This window comes from Cervus canadensis, chromosome 33 (assembly GCF_019320065.1).
Source record: "Cervus canadensis isolate Bull #8, Minnesota chromosome 33, ASM1932006v1, whole genome shotgun sequence".
Classification (NCBI taxonomy): domain Eukaryota; kingdom Metazoa; phylum Chordata; class Mammalia; order Artiodactyla; family Cervidae; genus Cervus; species Cervus canadensis.
This window is the reverse complement of record NC_057418.1, coordinates 19,579,368-19,601,851: the sequence shown is the minus strand read 5'-3', so window position 1 is coordinate 19,601,851 and position 22,484 is coordinate 19,579,368. Positions and strand designations below refer to the sequence as shown.

Below are 22,484 nucleotides of genomic sequence, written 5' to 3'. Positions count from 1 at the left end.
CTATATGAGTACCATAATGGAGAAATTTGGCAGGTAATGAGAAATGTGTATCTGTAGTTCTAAAAGGGAGTCCAGGTTATGAATATAAATGTAGCATTTTCAAAGAAATGAAACAGTCAATCCTAAAGAGACTCTTTCTTCACCACATACTAAAGTAACTGTTAACCAAATTTTATTTCTTACCCATTTTGTGCAAGGTCTATTAGTACTAAATCCTTTTCTAGCAGAACAACCACAGCATATGGTTCTTGAAAATCTGGAACAGGAAAACAAGGCATGAACAATAGTTACAAATATGCAAGAGGACTGCAAACTAGATAACAAAACATGTTGCCGTGGTTTTTATTTTGTTCCATTCAAATATTTAACATTCTGATATTGTACTTCATATAATGTAAGGGCAGTATATTTTAAATGAGATAAATCTATATAATACACCATAAATAATTATTTGTTTTGTAAAGATGAGTTAGACAAGTTCAGTACCTTCCACGGTATTGCAAAGTCCAAGACAGTACATGAATAACATATCTCAAATTTAAATCTGAATATCCTTAAGAACAGCTCTCATTACTGGATCTCATAGAAATCCACTAGATTACCACTATAATATTATAACTCTTTCTTGGGTATTTTCTATGTGCATATCAACTATAAAATGCATTATATATTTATATCTCAATTAGCTGTAAATAAAAGCTAAATTTCCCCTGAAATAATAACATGTCAATGATAATGATTAATTTCATGTGTTAGCTTGTGTCTGCTATGGTGCCCATTTGTTTGGTCAAACACCAGTGCAGATGTTGCTGTGAAGGCATTTTTAAGATGTGATTAACATTTAAGTTAGTAGACTCTGAGTAAAGTAGAAAATTGTAGATAATTTGGGTGGGTCTCATTCAATCAGTTGAAGGCCTGAAGAACAAAGACAAGAGGTGTTCTGAAAAAAGCAATTTGCCTCAAGATGGCAACTCAGAAATCTTCCCGAGTTTCCTGCCTTAAAAATTCTGATTCAAGACTGCAAATCAAACTCTTTCCTGAAGTTTCAAATCGGCAGTACATTTTCACAATTCCTTTAAAATAAATTCATGCTTCTGCTCTCATTCACCTTCTAAAATCTCCTATTGGTTCTGTTATTCTGGAAAACTGTAACTGACACACTAGATTTTTAGAGGATTTTTAAGTTGTTCTTAATGTGGACAGTTTTGTCTACCCTTCAGAGGCACTTGCTACCAAAATGTAGAATGAAACAGACAGTTTATTAAACAAAATTTCTCAAATAAAATTTATAAAGTTATGAAGGCAGCGTTCCTTCCCCAGAAGAATCAGCACAATGGGATAAATGAAGTACTCGGAAAACAAGGAGGTCTTGCTCTAAATAATAGATATCTATAGAGAATGAATTTTAAAGATACAACACTTACCATTTGGGTACGGCGTTTCACACAGCGTCAGAAAGTCAACAATTGAGTAGTCCATTTCTAGCACTGCAGTACTTTTCCCATGCATTACTGTTAAGCAAGGTCTTCTTCCTACAGTGTCATATGACAAGCCTCCTGATAAAATAATAAAAGGTTCCCTGGAAATAAAATACACAGTTAGGATTATAAACAGCATACTGGAATCTATCTTCTTGCTGTATCATAAATTCTTTTTTAGTGAAATAATAAAATCTTAAATTTTAACATTTTTTAGGCACCATTTAATTGATTACTCACATGTAGATTTTTAAATTGCAATAGGTAAAAACCAGGTGAATTCTTAAAAATTAACCTACAGTGTGTATGAACACTGACCACATTCTATTCTCATATCTCCTTTTGGTCCCTATATTTTTTTTCCTTTATCCTCTTTATACAATTTTCAAAAAGTTCTCCCTGGGTTTCTCCTGTTAAATCTCTTAAATGTACTGCCATTATTTTCAATCCTAATAACCAGACCTTCTCAACAGAAAATTCTAAGAGAGAATGTGAATACCCTAAAGCACCCATTATATGCAATGAATTAACTTCTCAAAGATGCATCAAGCATGTACTAGCCACAAATCACCCCTGAGAAAACTGAAAAAATGGTCACTCAAATCATTTTCTGTAATGCTTAATTCTCTCCTGGAAGCTTGGTTGGTATCCTCAGAACTACAACTCCCATGCACATCTATCAACTGCCCTTTTGACACTTCTATTGAGTCCTATAACTTTGTCTCCTTATTAGTCATTAGTAAATGTAATGATTTACTTTTAAAAGCTACATATTTAAATATGAAAAAAGAAAAGTATCTAAATATCTTTTCATATGCTTTGATCTATGTGTATTTCTTGACTTCCTTGCACATGCTTTTCATCCATGTTTTATTGGATTAGTATCTTTTCTAACTGTTTTCTAAGAGTTTTTTGCATTCTAAAGAAACCAGCTCTTGATCTGTCACATGTATCATCCCATTTGTTGGTGGGGAGTTGTTCATGGTGCATCACACAGATGAATGAGTTTTGAGGTAGTTTCATAGTGTTTCCTCTAGGTGTCTCTATCCCCCTCCTCTCACACCTAGTACAAGTAGTATGTGATAATATGTAACGTTAAACATAGCTAGTTCTGGAACTACACTGCCTCTATTTAAATCTCAGCTCTGGCTCTACTTTCCCCAAGACCTTGCATAAGGTGCTTAATCTCTCCTTGCCAAGTTTTTGCGTCTAAATAACATGGAGCCAGAGTGGTAAGTATTGCAGTTCAGTCACTCTGTGTCCGACTCTTTGCGATCCCATGGACTGTAGCACGCCAGGTCTCCTTGTCCAGCACCAACTGCCAAAGCTTGCTCAAATTCATATCCATCGAGTTGGTGATGCCATCCAACCATCTCATCCTCTGTCATCCCCTTCTCTGCCTGCCTTTAATCTTTCCTAGCATCAGGGTCTTTTCCAATGAGTCAGTTCTTTGCATCAAGTGGCCAAAGTACTGGAGCTTCAGCATCAGTCCTTCCAATGAGTATTCAGGACTGATTTCCTTTAGGATGGACTGGTTGGATCTCCTTGCAGTCCAAGGACTCTCAAAAGTCGTCTTCAGCACCACAGTTCAAAAGCATCAATTCTTTGGCGCTCAGCTTTCTTTATGGTCCAACTCTCACACCCATATATGACTACTGGAAAAACCACAGCATTGACTAGATGGACCTTTGTTGGCAAAGTAATGTCTCTGCTTTTTAATATGCTGTCTATGTTGGTCACAGCTTTTCTTCAAAGGAGCAAGTGTATTTATCCTCAGACAATTACTGAATTAATTAATATACGCAAAGCACTGGGTTCAGTGCCTGGTGTAAAGAATTACCTATTATTATTATCTTCAAATCATCATTCACTGAACTAATTACTTTGCTTATTGTTTTCCTCATGAAAACATGACCTCCATGAGGGGAAGGGTATTTATCTGTTTTGTTCACTGCTATATGCAAAACAGTGTGTTGCTGGTAAATAAGTACATTAACAAAAATGTTTGTTATGTTAACCATTGTCTAGCTTACTAACATTTAGATTTTTCAGCACGAAACTGTTTCGAGTAACAGACCTATACCCATACTTTCACTGTTCTCAATTCTTGACTTACTGTGATTATTGACTGTAGTCAGGAAAGTATATTTAATTTTCTTCTACTTTTCATTACATACAGTGAATAAACAATATAACTCTTCTGTATTCTGACATACAACATACAACTGAATGTAAAATACTAAAAAGGGTGAAGAGTCTAACAACATATACTTTTATAGAATGAGAGGCATGGGCCAGGTATTTAATATGTAATATTTCAAAAAAAGTCTGACAAGTTCATTTTTATATACATAAAACTTGCATTATTAATACAAGAACTATGAATAGGAAGATGCTAAGGTCCATTACAGAATAAAATTTCCATGGAGATACCAAGTAGGTATTGACAGGTAGGCAATCAGTTTATTAGACAAAGTCTTAATATGGTTTAAATAACATCATGGCATTTTGTTAAGTTTGTCCTCAAAATGCAACTATGTGTTTGCTCAGTGGCCTTGTAAATGCCTATACTTCTTTTGTAAATTTAGGAGAAAGAACAACAACAAAAAATTGTGGGTAAAAATACATGAATAAGAAATAGCTTGAAAGGAGTATCAAGGTAATATTCTTTTTCATAATAATAAAAGTTTCCATAATTCAGCAATAAATGCATGTGTATGCATATTTTTTCTTATCTTATGGAATGTTTTTAAAAAATCACAACTGTTTGCCAGGCAGGAATCACCTGACTTACAAACTTAATGTCCCAAATCTTGAGGCATAAACATTAAGGAAATAAATATTTTACCAGAGGAAACCAGTCTTAAATACAATGATAAAACTGAGTTAAATATTTTAACATTTGACATGTAAAACTATAAAAATTCAAAAGTTTTGTTGACATTTGGAATTATATTCAAAGTTCTAGGAGTCTAAATTACTTCTAGATAACATGTGAATTGTGGATGTGGATAACCTTTTTTTAAATAAATTATGCTTTTTGATGTTATAATAAGGTCTGGAAGTAATATAAGTTTTATTCAAGAGCCTGTCCTTTGAAGGCATCTAGGTTAGGAAGGTATTAGTTTGAACTTTTTGCAATTTTGACTGTTATTTTTAAGAGGCTAGACACTTCAGAAAATTACACGCTTCCTGACTCTGATTAAGCTCCCGAGGCTGGCCTTGACAATAGATTTGGCTGAAGTTGTGTTTCCAGGTTAAGCATTCTTCATTTTTTCTACTCAAGAAGTCATCTGTATAACCAATTCGCTCAACTCAGTCCCATAATACTGCCCATTCACCTGTACTCCTGAGAATAAAATGGTGGTTCATGCTTGTTCTGGACCGTTAACACACTGTTACAAGCATGAAGACAATAAATCAGGGTGGAGTGCTGAATGTGAGGGGGGCCTAGAGGGGCTACTGTAAAATAGAGCAGTCAGCAAAGGCCCCTAAAGTAACCACAGGTGAACTGGAATCAGAATGAAGAGGAGCCAGCCGATCGAAGATCTCGGGGTTGGAAGAGACGGATATACAGCTTAGACTGCACGAATAACCACCACAAAGACCTCAAGTCCAGAGTGAGCCTGGGCCGCCTGAGGGACTAAAAGGCCACCGTGGCTGCCACACACTGAGTAAAGCAATACATGGTAGATGACACGACCCCAAATCTTGCAAACACATCCTGTTTACACCATAATGAACTCAAGAACCTGACCATATTCTATGTCATCTTCTTAGTCAACATGAGTTCTGGCCCTAGTAACCTCCAACTTATATTCTTACAATAGTGTTTGGTTGTTCATTGCCTGAGCTATACTTGCCCCTCATTTTGTGTTGGGCTAATATCTGAAAGAGGTGGGAATACCTGACCTGCCTCTTGAGAAACCTATATGCAGGTCAGGAAGCAATAGTTAGAACTGGACATGGAACAACAGACTGGTTCCAAATAGGAAAAGGAGTACGTCAAGGCTGTATATTGTCACCCTGCATATTTAACTTATATGCAGAGTGACTTATATGCATTAACTTATATGCATATTTAACTTATATGCATGAGAAACGCTGGGCTGGAAGCAGCACAAGCTGGAATCAAGATTGCTGGGAGAAATATCAATAACCTCAGATATGCAGATGATACCACCCTTGTGGCAGAAAGTAAAGAGGAACTAAAAAGCCTCTTGAAAGTGAAAGAGGAGAGTGAAAAACTTGGCTTAAAGCTCAACATTCAGAAAACTAAGATCATGGCAACTGGTCTGATCACTTCATGGCAAATAGATGGAGAAACAGTGGAAACAGTGTCAGACTTTATTTTTTTGGGCTCCAAAATCACTGCAGATGGTGACTGCAGCCATGAAATTAAAAGACGCTTACTCCTTGGAAGCAAAGTTATGACCAACCTAGAGAGCATATTAAAAAGCAGAGACATCACTTTGCCAACAAAGGTCCATCTAGTCAAGGCTATGGTTTTCTCAGTGGTCATGTATGGATGACCATGTTGGACGGTAAAGAAAGCTGAGTGCCGAAAAATTGATGCTTTTGAACTGTGGTGCTGGAGAAGACTCTTGAGAGTCCCTTGGACTGCAAGGAGATCCAACCAGTTCATCCTGAGGGAGATCAGTCCTGGGTGTCCATTGGAAGGACTGATGCTGAAGTTGAAACTCCAATACTTTGGCCACCTCATGTGAAGAGTTGACTCACTGGAAAAGACCCTGATGCTGGGAAAGATTGAAGGCAGGAGGAGAAGGGGATGACAGAGGATGAGATACCTGGATGGCATCACCGACTCGATGGACATGAGTTTGAGTAAACTCCGGGAGTTGGTGATAGACAGGGAGGCCTGGCGTGCTGTGGTCCATGGGGTCACAAAGAGTCGGACACGACTGAGCGACTGAACTGAACTGAACATCCATTTCTCCTTTAAAACTCAGTCCAATCCATATTTTTCCTGACCCATCCTTCCTGAGTTGGATGCCCTTCCTGTGTTCCTAAGCACCCTCCACATACCTCTTCTTTTTTTTTTTTTTCCCACATACCTCTTCTCAGCATTTCCACACCGAATTTTCATTATCTACTTTCCATTTATATTGTGAGCTCCTTCAGGACACAGAATGGTATTTAACCCCTGTACTCATAGGCCCTAGGCAAGGTATCCCCAAATGTTTTTGTCACATACATTGTAAACATCACTAAACCTACTGCTCAGCTGGTCACTGGTACTAGACTTAACTGACTCCTGTAGGAGAAGCCCCGCATCTCAGTCAGATTGGAGAAGGAAATGGCAACCTACTCCGGTAATCTTGCCTGGGAAATTCCATGGACAGAGGAGCCCGGTGGGCTACAGTCCATGAGGTCTTAAAGAGTCAGACACAATTTAGCAACTAAACAACAAAAACATTGAGAAGCACTATCTAAAGAAGCTTGAAATACAACTGCTGTGCTATTCTGATACTCTTTTGCATAATTAGTACTCTTACCTATATTATTCACTACTCCTAAATATTTTTAAGATTGGAATTTAAGTTCTAAATACGTAATCTCATATGCCATTGATTTATACTACTAATCTTATCAAATTCCACAAGTTTTTCCAAATGAAGATACCCCATTCTATTTCAGAGCTGTGTGCTGTGTTGTACTCGGGTTGCTCAGTCGTGTCTGATCTTTGTGACCCCATGCGCCCGCCAGGATCCTCAGTCCATGGGATGTTGCAGGCAAGAATACTGGAGTGGTATAATACTTTACATTTGGTGAGCAGAATTGTACCTTAGCTCTTGAAAGCTACCAGGTAACAAATACCTTATCCTTACCATTCTACTCTCAGAGCTTAACACGAAGTCCAAACACACACTTATTACTGACTGAATTAATAAATAATTATTAATTTTTATAAGACCCTATATCATATGGGGCTTCCCTGGTGGCTCAGAGGTTAAGGTGTCTGCCTGCAATGCGGAAGACCTGGGTTTGATCCCTGGGGTGGGAAGATCCCCTGGAGAAGGAAACGGCAACCCACTCCAGTATTCTTGCCTGGAGAATCCCATGGACAGAGGAGCCTGGTGGGCTACAATTCACGGGGAAGCAAAGAGTTGGACACGACTGAGCAACTTCACTATGGCTATATCATATTTCTCAGATTCTTAGTTCACCTTTCAGATGTAAATTTGCATTATCTAATTTGAATAGTCTAAGAGAAATTTGTGCAATGATGACCTCTTATTTGGTGTCAAATTAGACTCACCTGCACACATGGTTAGAGTAGAACACAAATTGTGAAGCACTCGGAACAAGTGAATTCCTTCCAGAGAGTTTTTGAGCCAAGAAATCAAAATGGAATAAGCAAAAACAAAGGTTTCAAAAATGTGAACGTTTAATGCAAGGGCCAGGAAGCAAAAAAGAAAATAAAATTGAAAATACAGGGAAATGGGACTTCCTTGGCAGTCCAGGGGCTTCCAGTGAAGAAGATGTGGGTTTGATCCCTGGTTGGGGAACTAAGACTCCGGTATGTGGCTGGCATGGGCAAAAAAAAAAATACAAAATAAAAATAAAAGAAGAAAACATTGGGAGATGAATTTCTAACCATATAGTGTTACAGTCTCAAACAATGTTGCTCAAACTATCTGTGGTCAAGAACTATTTAAAAATTTTTAAATTCACTGGAAATCTATGCTTTTTGTAAGGAAAAACAACAACTAAAGTGTGTGTAGATGTGGCAATGTCAAATGAGATTGAAGTTTCTACACTCTACTCTTGATTTCTGTACTTATTTTGTGTCAGATCAGTTAGCAGAGTGGACTCATTCATACATCACGCTTTGAATAGCGGAGCACAGAAAGCTGAGCCTCCTAATGACTGGCACTTACTGACTTAGTGCCATTAAGGATCTCACTATAAGACCCCACACCCCTTACACTCTGCAGACTTCAATCAGAAACCACAGAACTCTTTAGCTGGGCCTGGATGGAGAGGCTGATTACAAGAACAACTCTTTGATAAAAAGAGAACTACTGCTTAGTTATAAGAAGTTTTCATCAAGGTATTATTTGAGTGAACAGAGAAATACCTGGATACCACAAGAATAAATCACTATGATAATGAGATAATTTGCTAGTATGATGAAGATGATGTTCAATTATATTTCCGGTTCATATTTGTACATCGGCCAATTTTAAGAGGACCCTTTGGGGCCAAGGGAGTCACTTCCAGACAGTGTTTCACTAGTGACTAACCCTAAGAATCTTTTGCTAATACAGATAAAGTTATGAGTTTGGAGTAAAAATAAGGTAAACTAAAATAAAAATAAAAAAAGATAACATTTAAACAAGTTTCTGTTCATTTCATGACTAATTTAACAATGATAATACAGTTTTGGTAGAGTGGGTCTGTTATACTACAGTATTTGCATAAAATACAGGATTTTAATTTTATGTCAAATATTTTATTACAATTTTTCTTATGTTAAATTGTTAAGAGCAATTGGATTTAATACACATCCTTCAAGGTAATAAAAATATGGTATCTCAAAATATTTCCTTTTGGATAAGTCCTCTAAATGCCTATGTGACATGCAACAGTGATTCTTACTATGGTCCGTGACTGCTAGGGGTTCCCAAGACTCTTTCCAAAAAATCACTAAGGGTAAAACTATTTTCATTGTGATATTAAGACATCACTTGCCTTTTTTACTATGTTGATATATGATGGCACAAAAGTAACAGTAATTGAATAAAACTCCTGCACCTCAGACTGAACTGAATAGGCATCAATCAAAACAGTGGCACCAAAATCTACTAGTTATAGTCTTTACCACCACATGTCAAGGAGGATTCTTTTTTTTCTCACTTTAAAGTGTCCTTGATGAAGTAGTAAAATGACTACTTTTAAATTTTACATCTTGACCCTAGGGCTTTAGTTTATTAAAAGGGGTTCTATTAGCACCATGGAAAGAAATGTCCAACACTGTTCTGAGAAAATGGGAGCAGATCTGAGTAGTAGTATGAAACTTGTTGTCATTCAGTCACTAAGTCGTGTCCGACTCTTCGAGACACCATGGACTGCAGCATGCCAGTCTTCCTTGCTCCTCACCATCTCCTGGAATCTGCTCAAACTCATGTCCATTCAGCTGGTGATGCCATCCAACCATCTCATCCTCTGTCTCCCCCTTCTCCTCCTGCCTTCAATCTTTGCCAGCATCAGGGTCTTTTCCAATAAGCTGACTCTTTGCATCAGATGGCCAATGTATTAGAGCTTCAGCTTTAGCATCAGTCCTTCCAATGAATATTCAGGGTTGATTTCCTTTAGGATTGACTGGTTTGATTTCCCTGCTGTCCAAGGGACTCTCAAGAGCCTTCCCCAGCATCACAGTTCAAAAGCATCAATTCTTCAGTGCTCAGCCTTTATGGTCCAACTCTCACATCCGTACATGACTACTGGAAACACCACAGCTTTGACTATAACAACCTTTGTCAGCAAAATTATGTCTCTTCTTTTTAATCTGCTGTCTAGGTTTGTCATAGCTTTCCTTCCAAGGAATAGTATAAGAGCTGTAGTTTATTATTTTAGACGTTAAAGAGATTTCCAAAATAAAACAATTCCCCTAATTTTTTTAGAATGTTAAAGTTATTTTAAGATATATTAATACACATTTTTAAAATTCTAAACTTTATTTCTAATATGGTAAATATCAAAAGATAAAAACCCACAAAAATAAAAGTTCTTTTTGGTTCTTCATAATTAAAAGTGTAAAGGATTCTGAGATTAGCTTGTGGATAGCTAGTATACACCTAAAAATTAAGCCCACACAAAAGAAAATACGCAATGACAGGTTTTCATTTTAATAAAGGTGGTAACAGTTAATGGGTTATAATAATTATTAAGAGATTATATAATTATATAAATGTTATTATAATTTAAAAAGGTATTATTTGTGGACTTGGGTTTATTAGCGGATTCTATTAGTACAATACAAAGAAATAAAGTGGCATTCTTCTGTAAATTATCTTCTTTTGACCATTAGATTAGTGATATTTATCAAAGTCCTATGACGTCTGTACTTAGTCACTCAGTCATGTCAGACTCTCTGTGACCCCATAGACTGTAGCCTGCCAGGCCCCTCTGTCCATGGGGATTTTCCTGGCAAGAATACTGGAGTGGGTTGCCATGCCCTCCTCCAGGGGATCCACCTAACCCAGGAAAATGTCTTCTGTTTATACTAGTCAAATTTTAAAGTCTTCCTTAATCATTTAAGACTTTTTAAGAGTTATTTAGCATTGGTCCTCTAATATCTGAAATTCTCATTTAAATAACTGCCCACAAATCACAAATTTAAAGATAAAGGCAGAAAAATCCATGAATTCTAAAGTCCTTGCTTAATTATGAAAGGGAAATAGGATCTCAGAACACCATTCCCACCTTGGAGGCAAAAACTTCCTTAAGTGCTACTATGAACTGAAAATTTCATGAACCATAAAAACTTCAGAAGAATTACAGTAACTCTCTAGTAGCCCATAAAGGCTGATAATGATAATAAAAGCTAGTATGATGAAGTTGCCCTGCAATGGCAACATAACTTTTCTCCACCTGTGCTTTTCAGGACAGAGCATCAGTTGTAGTGTGAAGTTAAACAGAAAGCCAAAACAGTAAGCATCATATGGTAAATCAATGAGATAAAGATACAGAGTTTAGTAGACCTATCCTAACCATACAAATTCCACAAAACTTGTGCTGTGGGATTTTACAGTTTTTATATACAGATTCATTAGGCTACATAAGATTTATAAGGACATAACAGTAATTCATATCAGTGTAATACTCTGGTTTTCTCTAGTATCAATATATACAGAAAAATTCAACTATTTAACAATTAGACTTTCTTCTTTTTTTCCCAAAAAGAAATCTAAACTTTTTAATGCAGTCTTTGCCACATGGAATTAAATTATGATGAAATGAATCATATATGAGGTTCACAGTGTCACAAGTATAATTTCAAAGCTTATTTATAAAACAACATTTAAAAGTCATTTACTGCAAATAGTCTTACATGGATTTTATTGTTGTCTTCTAGGAAAATACAACCTAAATTATGTAAGCTAATATCAATATATATTATAAACATGCAAGTAGTGGGCTCCAAAATCACTGTGGAAGGTGACTGCAGCCATGAAATTAAAAGACACTTGCTCCTCGGAAGAAAAGCTATGACAAACCTAGATAGTGTATTAAAAAGCAGAGACATGACTTTGCTGACAGAGGTCCATATAGTCAAAGGTCCAGTAGTCATGTATGGATGTGAGAGCTGGACCGTGAAAAAAGCTGAGTGTTGAATAATTGATGCTTCTGAATTGTGGTGCTAGAGAAGACTTGAGAGTCCCTTAGACTGCAAGGAGATCAAACCAGTCCATCCTAAAGGAAATCAGTCCTGAATACTCATTGGAAGGACTCATGCTGAAGCTGAAAGTCCAATATTTTGGCCACCTGATGCGTAGAGTCAACTCATTTGAAAAGACCCTCATGCTGGGAAAGATTGAAGGCAAAAAGAAAAGAGGACAGCAGAGGATGAGATGGTTAGATAGCATCACCGACTCAGTGGACATGAATCTGAGCCAACTCAGGAAGACAGTGAAGGACAGGGAAGCTTGGCATGCTGCTGCAGTCCATGGGGTCACAAAGAGTTGGACACGACTTAGCAACTGAACAAAAACAACAACCAATGAAACATCAACTAAGACACTGAGTCTATGTACAGATCACAGTGAGGTCATTTTAGGGACAGGAAAAATTGTAGATTAGGATGAGTAAAGATGGGAAATATACCCTTAGATTAGCTTCAATAATACATAAGGCTTTAAGAATGCACTAGAGAACCAATTTTTTTTTTTTCTTGGCTTCCCTAGTGACTCAGAAGGTAAAGAATCCGCTTGCAATGTGGGAGATCTGGATTTGATCCCTGGGTTGGGAAGATCCCCTAAAGAAGGAATTGGCAACTCACTCCAGAATTCTTATCTGGAGAATCCCCATGGACAGAGGAGCCTGGCAGGCTACAGTCCATGGGATCGCAAAGAGTTGGACACGACTGAGTGACTATGCACAGAGAACCAACTTACAGGAAAAGGGAGCATGGCCCTAAAAGAAACTGTAGGAGAGCTCAGAATGAACTTCAGTAGTAGGCAAAGTAGAAAAAATCAACTAGAGGCAGTATAAGAAGGCAATGTCTTAACAGCCATAACAAAAAAGCAACAATTTTGAAAATGATTAGGTTTGAAATAAAACTGTGTATTTTAATAAATAATACATATTCAAAACTATAGACAAGTTTATGAATAATTTCTGGTCCCTGTGAAAACATAAAAGCTTAGCTGGACAAACACTTACAAAAAATTAAATTGGAAAGTTCCTATGAATCATTGCTGCTTTGCCTGCAGATAGAAATAAATTTAACTTCAACCCCCAATTATGACAGCATGCTGCCTTTCCATTAACAGCATTCATTTAGGAGTTCACATTATGGTTAGAGAATTTTTAAGAAAATTCTAAAGCATAAATGATGATTTTAAGGTAGTAAATTAATTAAAAACAAAGTCATACTGCATTGATAAGACTATGAAATTATATTTTATACTTCTTTAAAGTGTAATTTCAAAAAGAAATGTGTCTATTTGTCAAGGTTCCTAGAAAGATTTTATCTTCAAAATTTTACCACTGGAAATTTACTGTAAAGAAACAGTATAATAGCAAAAATCTTCTGCTGAATTCTCTATAGTATCACGAGAGACTATGTTCACTACTATATTAGTAATATCATAACTTGATTATCTATAATGTGAAAAACTAAATGTTTGAAAAAAGGTAGGCATGTCTGAGTAAACCATACAGCCTTTGAAACCAATTTTAAAAATTGATAAAACTAGGATATTTTAGATAGAGTAAGAGGACAAAAGACTACCAAACTGAATATCCTCAAAGAATAAAGTTAAGTGAAAATGGATATGCATTTGAAAAAAGACTTAGGGAAAATGAACCCATGAAAAAAATTGTTTCAGAATAGTGGAATTACAGGTCCTGTTTCTCTTGTTAGGATTTTATTTAATGTCAAAAATTAAAAAAAAAATCATCTAGATACTTCCAAAAACAGTTCAGAGAATAAGATAATAACAGTGGTTAAAATGAAACTAAGTTTTCGTGACTAATTAAACTTTTTAAAAGTGCATTTTTCCTGTGAAATATCTGAACAGCTTGCCAATTTTTAATGTCATCTCCATATCCATTATTATTCTTTGCACTAAAGTACTGCTAAAATGTAGCTTATGCTGAAAATTTTTCTGCTTTTTAGATCATTCAAGAAAAAGCAAATTAAGTCATGATATTATTATGCTTCATTCATTCAACTATCAGTTTACTGAGTGCTTTGTGTGTGGAAGTCACTGTAGCAGGGGCTAAGAATTCTTCTTCTCCATCCTTTAGTTTCCCTAGTTTCATTCCATTCTCCAAACCTGTGCACTCCCCTCTGCCACACTGTTTATTCTTATCATCTGCTTCACCTACTCCAGTATTCCATTTCAGGATCTAAGATCTATATAATTCTAAGATTTTTGGTTTTGTTTGTTGTTTAGTTGCTAAGTCATGTCCGACGCCATATTAAAAACTTTTTCTAAAAGAATAGATCACATAATCATATAAAAATGCTTTCAAAATTTAAGAAAGAAGGTTATCTTCTCCATCTGTACTTTGGAATCATTATGAGAAATCCACTCTAAAACTTTCTTCTAAACGTATTTCATTTTCAGTGTCTCCTATTCCAAAGACCCTTACTTTTCTGCCATTAGTCATATGGAGGTCTTCTCTAATTTAAAGTGAAAATAAAAATCTGCATCTTGGGATTTCCATGGTGGACCAGTGGTTAAGACTCCTCGCTCCTGATGCAGGCAGCAAGGGTTTGATCACTGGTTGGGGAACTAATATCCCACATGTTATGCACGATGGCCAAAATAAATAAATACTGCTTTCTACTCTCAAATAAAAAAAAAGAATCTGCACCTTACTCTTCTTGATGACACATAATTGCTACTTATATCTACTGGTGAATTCACTAAATACATGTTCTACATGAGGGTTTTCCATTATGAATCCATTCATATCTTTTTCTTTAACATCCCCACATTCTGGTTTATGTTTGAAATACTACTCAAGCGCCTTTTTACAAGTTAATCTTTCATACAATATATATCTCCTAACTTTTCTTCTGTTATCTTTCTACAGAAGTAAACAATGCTTGCTTACTCTTTCCTAGAAACACTTCAAGATTATGATTATCTTAAATTTCCATTCGCCCTGTTTGGAGTCTGCTAGTCTTCTTTTCTATTTAATTTTAGCATCTTTCAAGGTAAAACACTAGTGCTGGGAGCGCTGGTGCTACAGGGTTCTGAGCTGTCAGAGAACCATCCGGTATATGCTGCTGTTTTATACTGAAGCAACGTCACCTCCATTTTAGCAACTGCCACTGGTTAAATACACTTCTAAGGCTTCATAACACATCTGCTTTCCAAAACAGTTAACAAGTAAAATTTGCTAATGACAGAAAAATGGATTTGGATATCAGTAGACTTAATTAAATATGGATATAATTTTAATTTAGCTGTAATAAATTAAATGTTAATAAAAATGCTTAAAAATAGAAAAATCTTAGTACTTTAAATTGATAGATGACATGGACAAAACCCAATCTTGAGCATATACTTATACAGCTACTAAATGAAGTTTTCTGATGTTAGAAGAAACAGCTATCAATCCAGTAGTCTCAGTGTTTTATGTTATAATCAAGAAAGTGAATAATAACTTATACTGTTAGGTATGAGGTTTAAAGAGTAAGATTAGGAGAGGATGTTTTACTTTTGAAAGAATGAAAATAATATAGATAAATCTGCAGTGGGTCATAAGAATGTCTCTGAAGACAGTGATAAAATGAGAATCAGCCAATTTGAGATTGAAACTTGCTGAATTGATTGAAACTTTACTTGTAAAAGTAACAAGTAAATAGGGAAGGTTATCTGATGAGACATTTGAAATTTTAAGAGTCCGTGGATTCAGAAAGGTCTTTTCCCATTAGGTACAATTAAATATAAATCTGCTTGTGGATTTTTCCACAACATGGGTATATGACCAAGTGCTATGACCATGCATGGATACCATAAAAACCAAGTGGGCATCATCAGGCTAGAATTAAATCTGCAGCCTGGAAGCAACCTACAAAGCTCTCTGGTCATGAGTAGCTAGGGTTACTTGCATTAAGTCATCCAGGCTAAGAGGCACAGACAGATTCCTCAGCTCACATAAGTGTGATTATGTACCAAGTACGATTTAATAATATATTTAAAAAGTCAATCTGATAAGCTAGCAAATATAAAGAAGAATGCAGTTCTTGGTGAACTGAGTGACTTATGAGGGATTAGTATAATCCAATCCTAACCCAGGCTATCTGTGAGCATGTCCAGTATACTGATTAAGACCTCCAGCTCTGGGGTCAATCTGGGCTCAAAATCGGCTCTATTACTTCATGGGTCAAGCTAGTTAAGCTTTCCACGGCTAATTATCTATAATCCTAAATGGAGACAATAAAAGTACTCAAGTCATAGTGCTGCTAGGAGAATTATGAAAGATAATACATTCAAATTGCACAGGAGAATATCTGACACATAGTAAGCAAGCAACAAATGTTCACTATATCTACTAATTTTTTCCTTGTGGTGCTTGAAAGCCAAGCCAGCTAAGTAAGGGTATTGAGAACAGTAAGATCTAAGATGCTATTTTTATCTCAAGTAAGCATGTAAGAATTGTTAAGACTTCTGCTTCATTGACTTCACTAAAGCCTTTGACTGTGTGGATCACAACAAACTGTGGAAAATTCTTCGAGAGATGGGAATACCAGACCACCTTACCTGCTTCCTGAGAAACCTGTATGCAGGTCAAGGAGAAACAGTTAGAACCGGACATGGAACAATGAACTGGTTTCAAATCGGGAAAGGAGTACATCAAAGGTGTATATTGCCATCTTGCTTATTTAACTTATACGCAGAGTACATGATGAGAAATGCCAGGTTGGATGAAGCACAAGCTGGAATCAAGAGTGCCAGGAGAAATATCAATAACGTCACATATGCAGATGATACCACCTTGAGAGCTGAAAGTGAAGAGGAACTAAAGGGCCTCTTGATGAAGGTTAAAGAGGATAGTGAAAAAGCTGGCTTGAAACTCAACATTCAAAAAATGAAGATCATGGCACCTGGTCCCATCACTTCATGGCAAATAGATGGGGAAACAGTGGAAACAGTGGCTGACTTTATTTTTCTGGGCTCCCAAAGCACTGCAGATGGTTATTTCAGTCATGAAATTAAAAGATGCTTACTCCTTGGAAGGAAAGTTATGACCAACCTAGACAGCATATTAAAAAGCAGAGACATTACTTTGTCAACATAGGCCTGTCAAGTCAAGGCTATGGTTTTTCCAGTGGTCAAGTACGGATGTGAGAGTTGGAATATAAAGAAAACTAAGCACCGAAGAATTGATGCTTTTGAACTGTGGTGTTGGAGAAGACTCTTGAGAGTCCCTTGGACTGCAAGGAGATCCAACCAGTCCATCCTAAAGGAGATGAGTCCTGGGTGTTCATTGGAAGGACTGATGTTGAAGCTGAAACTCCAATACTTTGGCCACCTGATGCGAAGAGTTGACTTGTTTGAGAAGACCATGATGCTGGGAAAGATTGAGGGCAGGAGGAGAAGGGGACGACAGAGAATGAGGTGGTTGGATGGCATCACTGACTCAATGGACATGGGTTTGGGTGAACTCCGGGAGTTGGTGATGGACAGGGAGGCCTGGCGTGCTGCGGTTCATGGGGTCGCAAAGAGTTGGACATGACTGAGTGACTGAACTGAACTGAAAGACTATTACCATACCTGGATCCCAAAACATTGTTCTCAATGTTCAACCTATCTGTAAAGTATGATTGTGGGGGTTGGCCATTAATGCAAACAGAGTAGGCAGCAGTAGAGTACAGTTAAGAGTACAGACTTAATTCTGGGTTCTTTCAGCTATGATTTTGGGTGAGTTACTCAACCTCTCTGCTTCAGTTTCCTCATCTGTAAGATAATATCTGCCTCACAGGGTAGTTGCTGAGATTAAATACATATGTGTAAAGCACTCAGAACAGTGTTGGGCAGCACACACATAGTAAGCCCAGTGTGAGTGTTAACAGATGTAGTTATTTAAGAACAAGCTAATCTCTCCTGGAGTCCTCACTGGCCTCAGCCCTCAGGTGATCTGGCCCCACTCACTGTTTTAATGCCAGGTGAATTCTTATCTGATGGGCTGTGGGCTTGAGGGGTGTGGGGGGTGTATGTGTGTGTACACAAATTACTTGTTTTGATTCTGCAGCCTCTTTTTCCAGTTTTCTATGCCTCCACTGTGCCTTAACTTTTTCTGCCTGCCCTTTTACTAAGTTCCACTTGAATATCCTTATCTTTTTGTATCATGTGACTTATTAATAATAAAATCAATTTCCAGCAAGAAAAAAAAAAGTTTGGAAGGATTAAAAATCATAAAAAGTGAGCCCGTGTTCTGGAGAAATTATTTCATGCACAAGGAGTTTGTTTTGGGACTTCACAGAGTTAGGATTCTCTTATCAGAAACACAGCCTTGTTAGCAGTGGGACTCTGTGGTATCAAGTTTGTGGGAGTTACCAAAATAGATTTTTAGATATTTTTAGAACCAGAATATCACCAGCGTATCCTGAGTTTTTATTATAATCTGGTATTTTATATTATTTAGGTAATCTACCTACAGCTTTTAGCCCACTCAGTAAATTAAATCACCATATCTACAAAACTACTTGAAAACACGTTCTTGCACCAGGAATGGGAGTGAGGGAAAGAGTAAGGGAATAATCAAACACAAAATCCCAACAACTTTTTCTTAAAGGTTAATAAATATATCATGTGTGTGGATGTGTGCTTATCAAGGGTCATCAAACCATGACCCACTGTCTGTTTTTGTATGGCCTACAAACTAAGAATGGTTTTTATGCTTTTAAAAAGTTGAAAAAAAAATCACACAAAATAATGAATTTTTGTGAAAATTATGTGAAATTCAAATTTTCAAGTCTGTAAAGTTTTATTGTAACACTTCTTCATTCATTCATTTATGAGTTGTCCACAGCTGCTTTGGGACTACGGTGGCAGAACTGAGTAACTGCAAGAGACCCAAACAATCTGTAAAGTCTGAAGTATTTACTCTCTGGCCCTGTGCACAAAAGGCTGGTCATAGCATGTGTTATGACAAAAGGGATTAAATTAATCTCTTAGATATGCTTCTCCAAATGTAACTGCCATATTTGACTGTGGTAATATTCACTTTTAGGTTCCCTAACAAGAGAAGCTTCCCTGCAACCTGGTGGTACTATGAATGGTGCTTTATATATGTTGTTTAGTCTTCATAAAATTTTTAAAAATTTAATTATTTTTAAACTATTTATTCATTTGTCACAATATTGCTTCTGTTTTATGTTTTGCTTTTTTGGCCATAAGGCATGTGGGACCTCAGCTCCTTGACCAGGGGTTGAATCCACATGCCTTGCTTTGGAAGGCAAAGTACGAACCACTCTGCTGCCGGGGAAGTCTCTAATCTTCACAACAATTCTGACAAACATACTACCATTACTCCCATCTTACAGAGAAAGAACAAGCACAGGAAGCCTAGCTGATGACTGCACACCAGTGGCGAGCTGAGGCCGGACTTGGACCCAGGAGGTCTGGCTCAAGAGCTTGCTCACTCACACTCACCGGTCAAGCACCACTGGCTGCACGACTTCACACCTGAGTCACATTAGATTTTCAAAGAAATAACTTCAACAGAATTGACTTACCATTTAATTTCTGAAATTTTATTAAGAACTGGTCGAGGGCAGTGGTTCAGACAGTAAAGAATCCATCTCAATGTGGGAGACCTAGGTTTGATCCCTAGGTTGGGAAGGTCCCTTGGAGGGGGGCATGGCAACTCACTCCAGTATTCCTGCTGGAGAATTCCCATGGACAGAGGAGCCTGGAAAGCTACAGTCCACGGGGTCACAGAGAGTTGGATACGACTGAGTGACTAAGCACAGCACATGTAAACAACAGCTGCATGTCTTTAATAAAAGTGCTATTAAAATGTTACATTAATTAAATTGTCACTGTTCTCTATGTAAGGGAAAAATCTTGTCGCTCCTGGAGTAATATATGCTTTACTAGAAAAATAAAAGGCACACAACATCTTGACTCATTTTTCTGTCAGAGTTTACCTTTAAAAGTAACAGCTAGCACTTATCATTGATAACAGCTAATCCTTCATGGCTGCACTTTTCTATACACCTGTCTATCTTCTGCCTTATGTTCAATAGTGCTGTGCCTGGACAATTAAAAGTGAGACAGCTATGTCCTGTGCGTTCATCAAGTGGAATATTTAACGGGAAAGGCATGCGTTAAGTAAATAATTTCATCACTAATGACAGATATAAGTTTTAGAAAGGAAAAAATACAGCACGCTTTAGAGTAATTACTAGCGGACGTGATCCAGTCCGCATGGCCAAGACAGCCTGAAAAGCAGTGACAAGCATGCGGAGTTACAGAGGATGTGAGGGAATCTTTCAGCCTCGAATTATTTCCAGGTAAAGAGAAGACGACATGGAAGATCCTGAGCAGGGGAGGACAGCCCTCTAACAAAATCTGGTGATTGGCCAACATAAACTGATAGAACATATTCTGTGGGCACCTGCCCAAGACACTTGCCAGGAACAGGAAAGGCTGAGCGCTGCCCAGCTTGCTTAAAGGAGGTGAGCCTTCTCTCGGTGCAGCAGTTCTCAGCTTGGGGTACATACTGGAATTCTGGGGAACGAGTCAGGGAGTCAAGGAAAGAGCTCATTTAATTTATTGAAAATTTTATCCCAGGTGGAAAAAGACACTGGAAAGCTGGAGAGAGCTGTTACCAGATGGCTACCCTATTGATTTATCTTGTATTAACAGCACCTACAAATGCATACTGGTAGTACCTGTAATGCATGAGACCTGAGCTTGATCCCTGGGTTGGGAATATTCCTTGGAGAAGGAAATGGCAACCACTCCAGTATTCTTGCCTGGGAAATCCCATGAACAGAGGAGGCTAAAGTCCATGGGGTTGCAAAGAGTTAGTCACGACTTAGCGACTAAACCACCACCGTGAATGCATATAAAAGGGTCAGACTGCCTTCTGTTTCTGATCCTATGAAAGGAGAATTATCTCTGTCATCCTGAAGAAATCAGGAACTTATAAATACTCCCAATATACAGGAATGAATGTGGGAACAGGTAGAACACACAAAGGGAAAAATCTTCCCAGGATGTCTGCCTCTGTTGCCAAACCACAGCTGTTAACATGATTAGATAATTCAGAGGACAAGCAGCACTGTTAGTTTAAATGTTTAGACAATTCATTTTATGTTGTGTTACAAGGACAGGGTTTTTTTTTTTTTTCTGGTTCCCCACCCACCCTCCATTGCTGTCTTGTTGTCTATTCACGTACTTTTGCTACAAGACAAATGCAGCAAAAAAAAATAAGGCAACTGGTGGTAGGAGGTTTCCCAGAAAAATAAGGGCAACCCCTTATTGCAAGTTTATGATGTACCAGGCACTGTGTGAAATGTTTTGAATACATGATAATCTCACTCAATTCATTACAACAAACTTTTGACCTATTATCACATCTATGTCCTAAATGGAAACCAGCACAAAGAAGTCAAAGAACTCAGTGCCAAAGGTCACACAGTGAGGGATGCCAGAGTCAATTAAACAGACGCTATTCCTCTTGGAGGTCACTCAACCTTTTGTCTGAGCACAGTACGTCTTCTGGGTCCCAGAGGAAGGCTGAAGAGGATTAAAGAGAAATAACAGCAATCTTAAGATTCTTCATTCTACTCTGAGAAAATGCAAAGAAAGAGAGGAAAACAATTGAATGGGAAAGACTAGAGATCTCGTCAAGAAAATCAGAGATACCAAAGGAACATTTCATGCAAAGATGGGCACAATGAAGGTGGTATGGACCTAATAAAAGAAGATATTGGGAGGGGGGATCGGGATGGGGAATACGTGTAACTCTATGGCTGATTCATATCAATGTATGACAAAACCCACTGAAATGTTGTGAGGTAATTAGCCTCCAACTAATACAAAAATAAATAAATAAATAAATAAAGAAGAAGATATTAAGAAGAGGTGGCAAGAATACACAGCAGAACTATACAAAAAAGACCTTCATGACTGGGATAAGCACGATGGTGTGATCACTCACCTAGAGCCAGACATCCTGGAATGTGAAGTCAAGTGGGCCTGAGGAAGCATCATTATGAACGAAGCTAGTGGAGGTGATGGAATTCCAGTTGAGCTATTTCAAATTCTAAAAGATGATGCTGTGAAAGTGCTGTACTCAATATGCCAGCAAATTTGGAAAATCAGCAGTGGCCACAGAACTGGAAAAGGTCAGTTTTCATTCCAATCCCAAAGAAAGGCAATGTCAAAGAATGCTCAAACTACCACACAATTGCACTCATCTCACACACTAGCAAAGTAACGCACAAAATTTTCTAAGCCAGGCTTCTACAGTACGTGAACCATGAACTTCCAGATTTTCAGGCTGGATTTAGAAAAGGCAGAGTAACCAGAGATCAAATTGCCAACATCTGTTGGATCATCCATCGAAAAAGCAAGAGAGTTTCAGAAAAACATCTACATCTGCTTTATTGACTACACCAAAGCCTTTGACTATGTGGATCACAACAAACTGTGGGACATTCTTCAAGAGATGGGAATACCAGACCACCTGACCTGCCTCCTAGAAATTTGTATGCAGGTCAAGAAGCCAGTTAGAACCAGATATGGAAGAACAAACTTGTTCCAAATAGGAAAAGGAGTACCT

The 22,484-nt window shown here is 37.5% G+C and overlaps 1 protein-coding gene across 4 annotated transcripts in view; it reads right to left on the bottom strand.

The window, feature by feature from the left end:
- Window positions 1–22,484, bottom strand: part of STXBP5 (syntaxin binding protein 5) — a 153,293-nt gene that overhangs the window by 59,207 nt on the left and 71,602 nt on the right. For all 4 annotated transcript variants that reach the window (XM_043456790.1, XM_043456791.1, XM_043456792.1 and 1 more), the window contains 2 exons: window positions 1,425–1,579; window positions 184–256 (listed from right to left, as the gene is read on the bottom strand). In XM_043456790.1, the coding sequence (XP_043312725.1) occupies window positions 184–256; window positions 1,425–1,579 (228 nt within the window). The remainder of the gene's footprint in view (window positions 1–183; window positions 257–1,424; window positions 1,580–22,484) is intronic.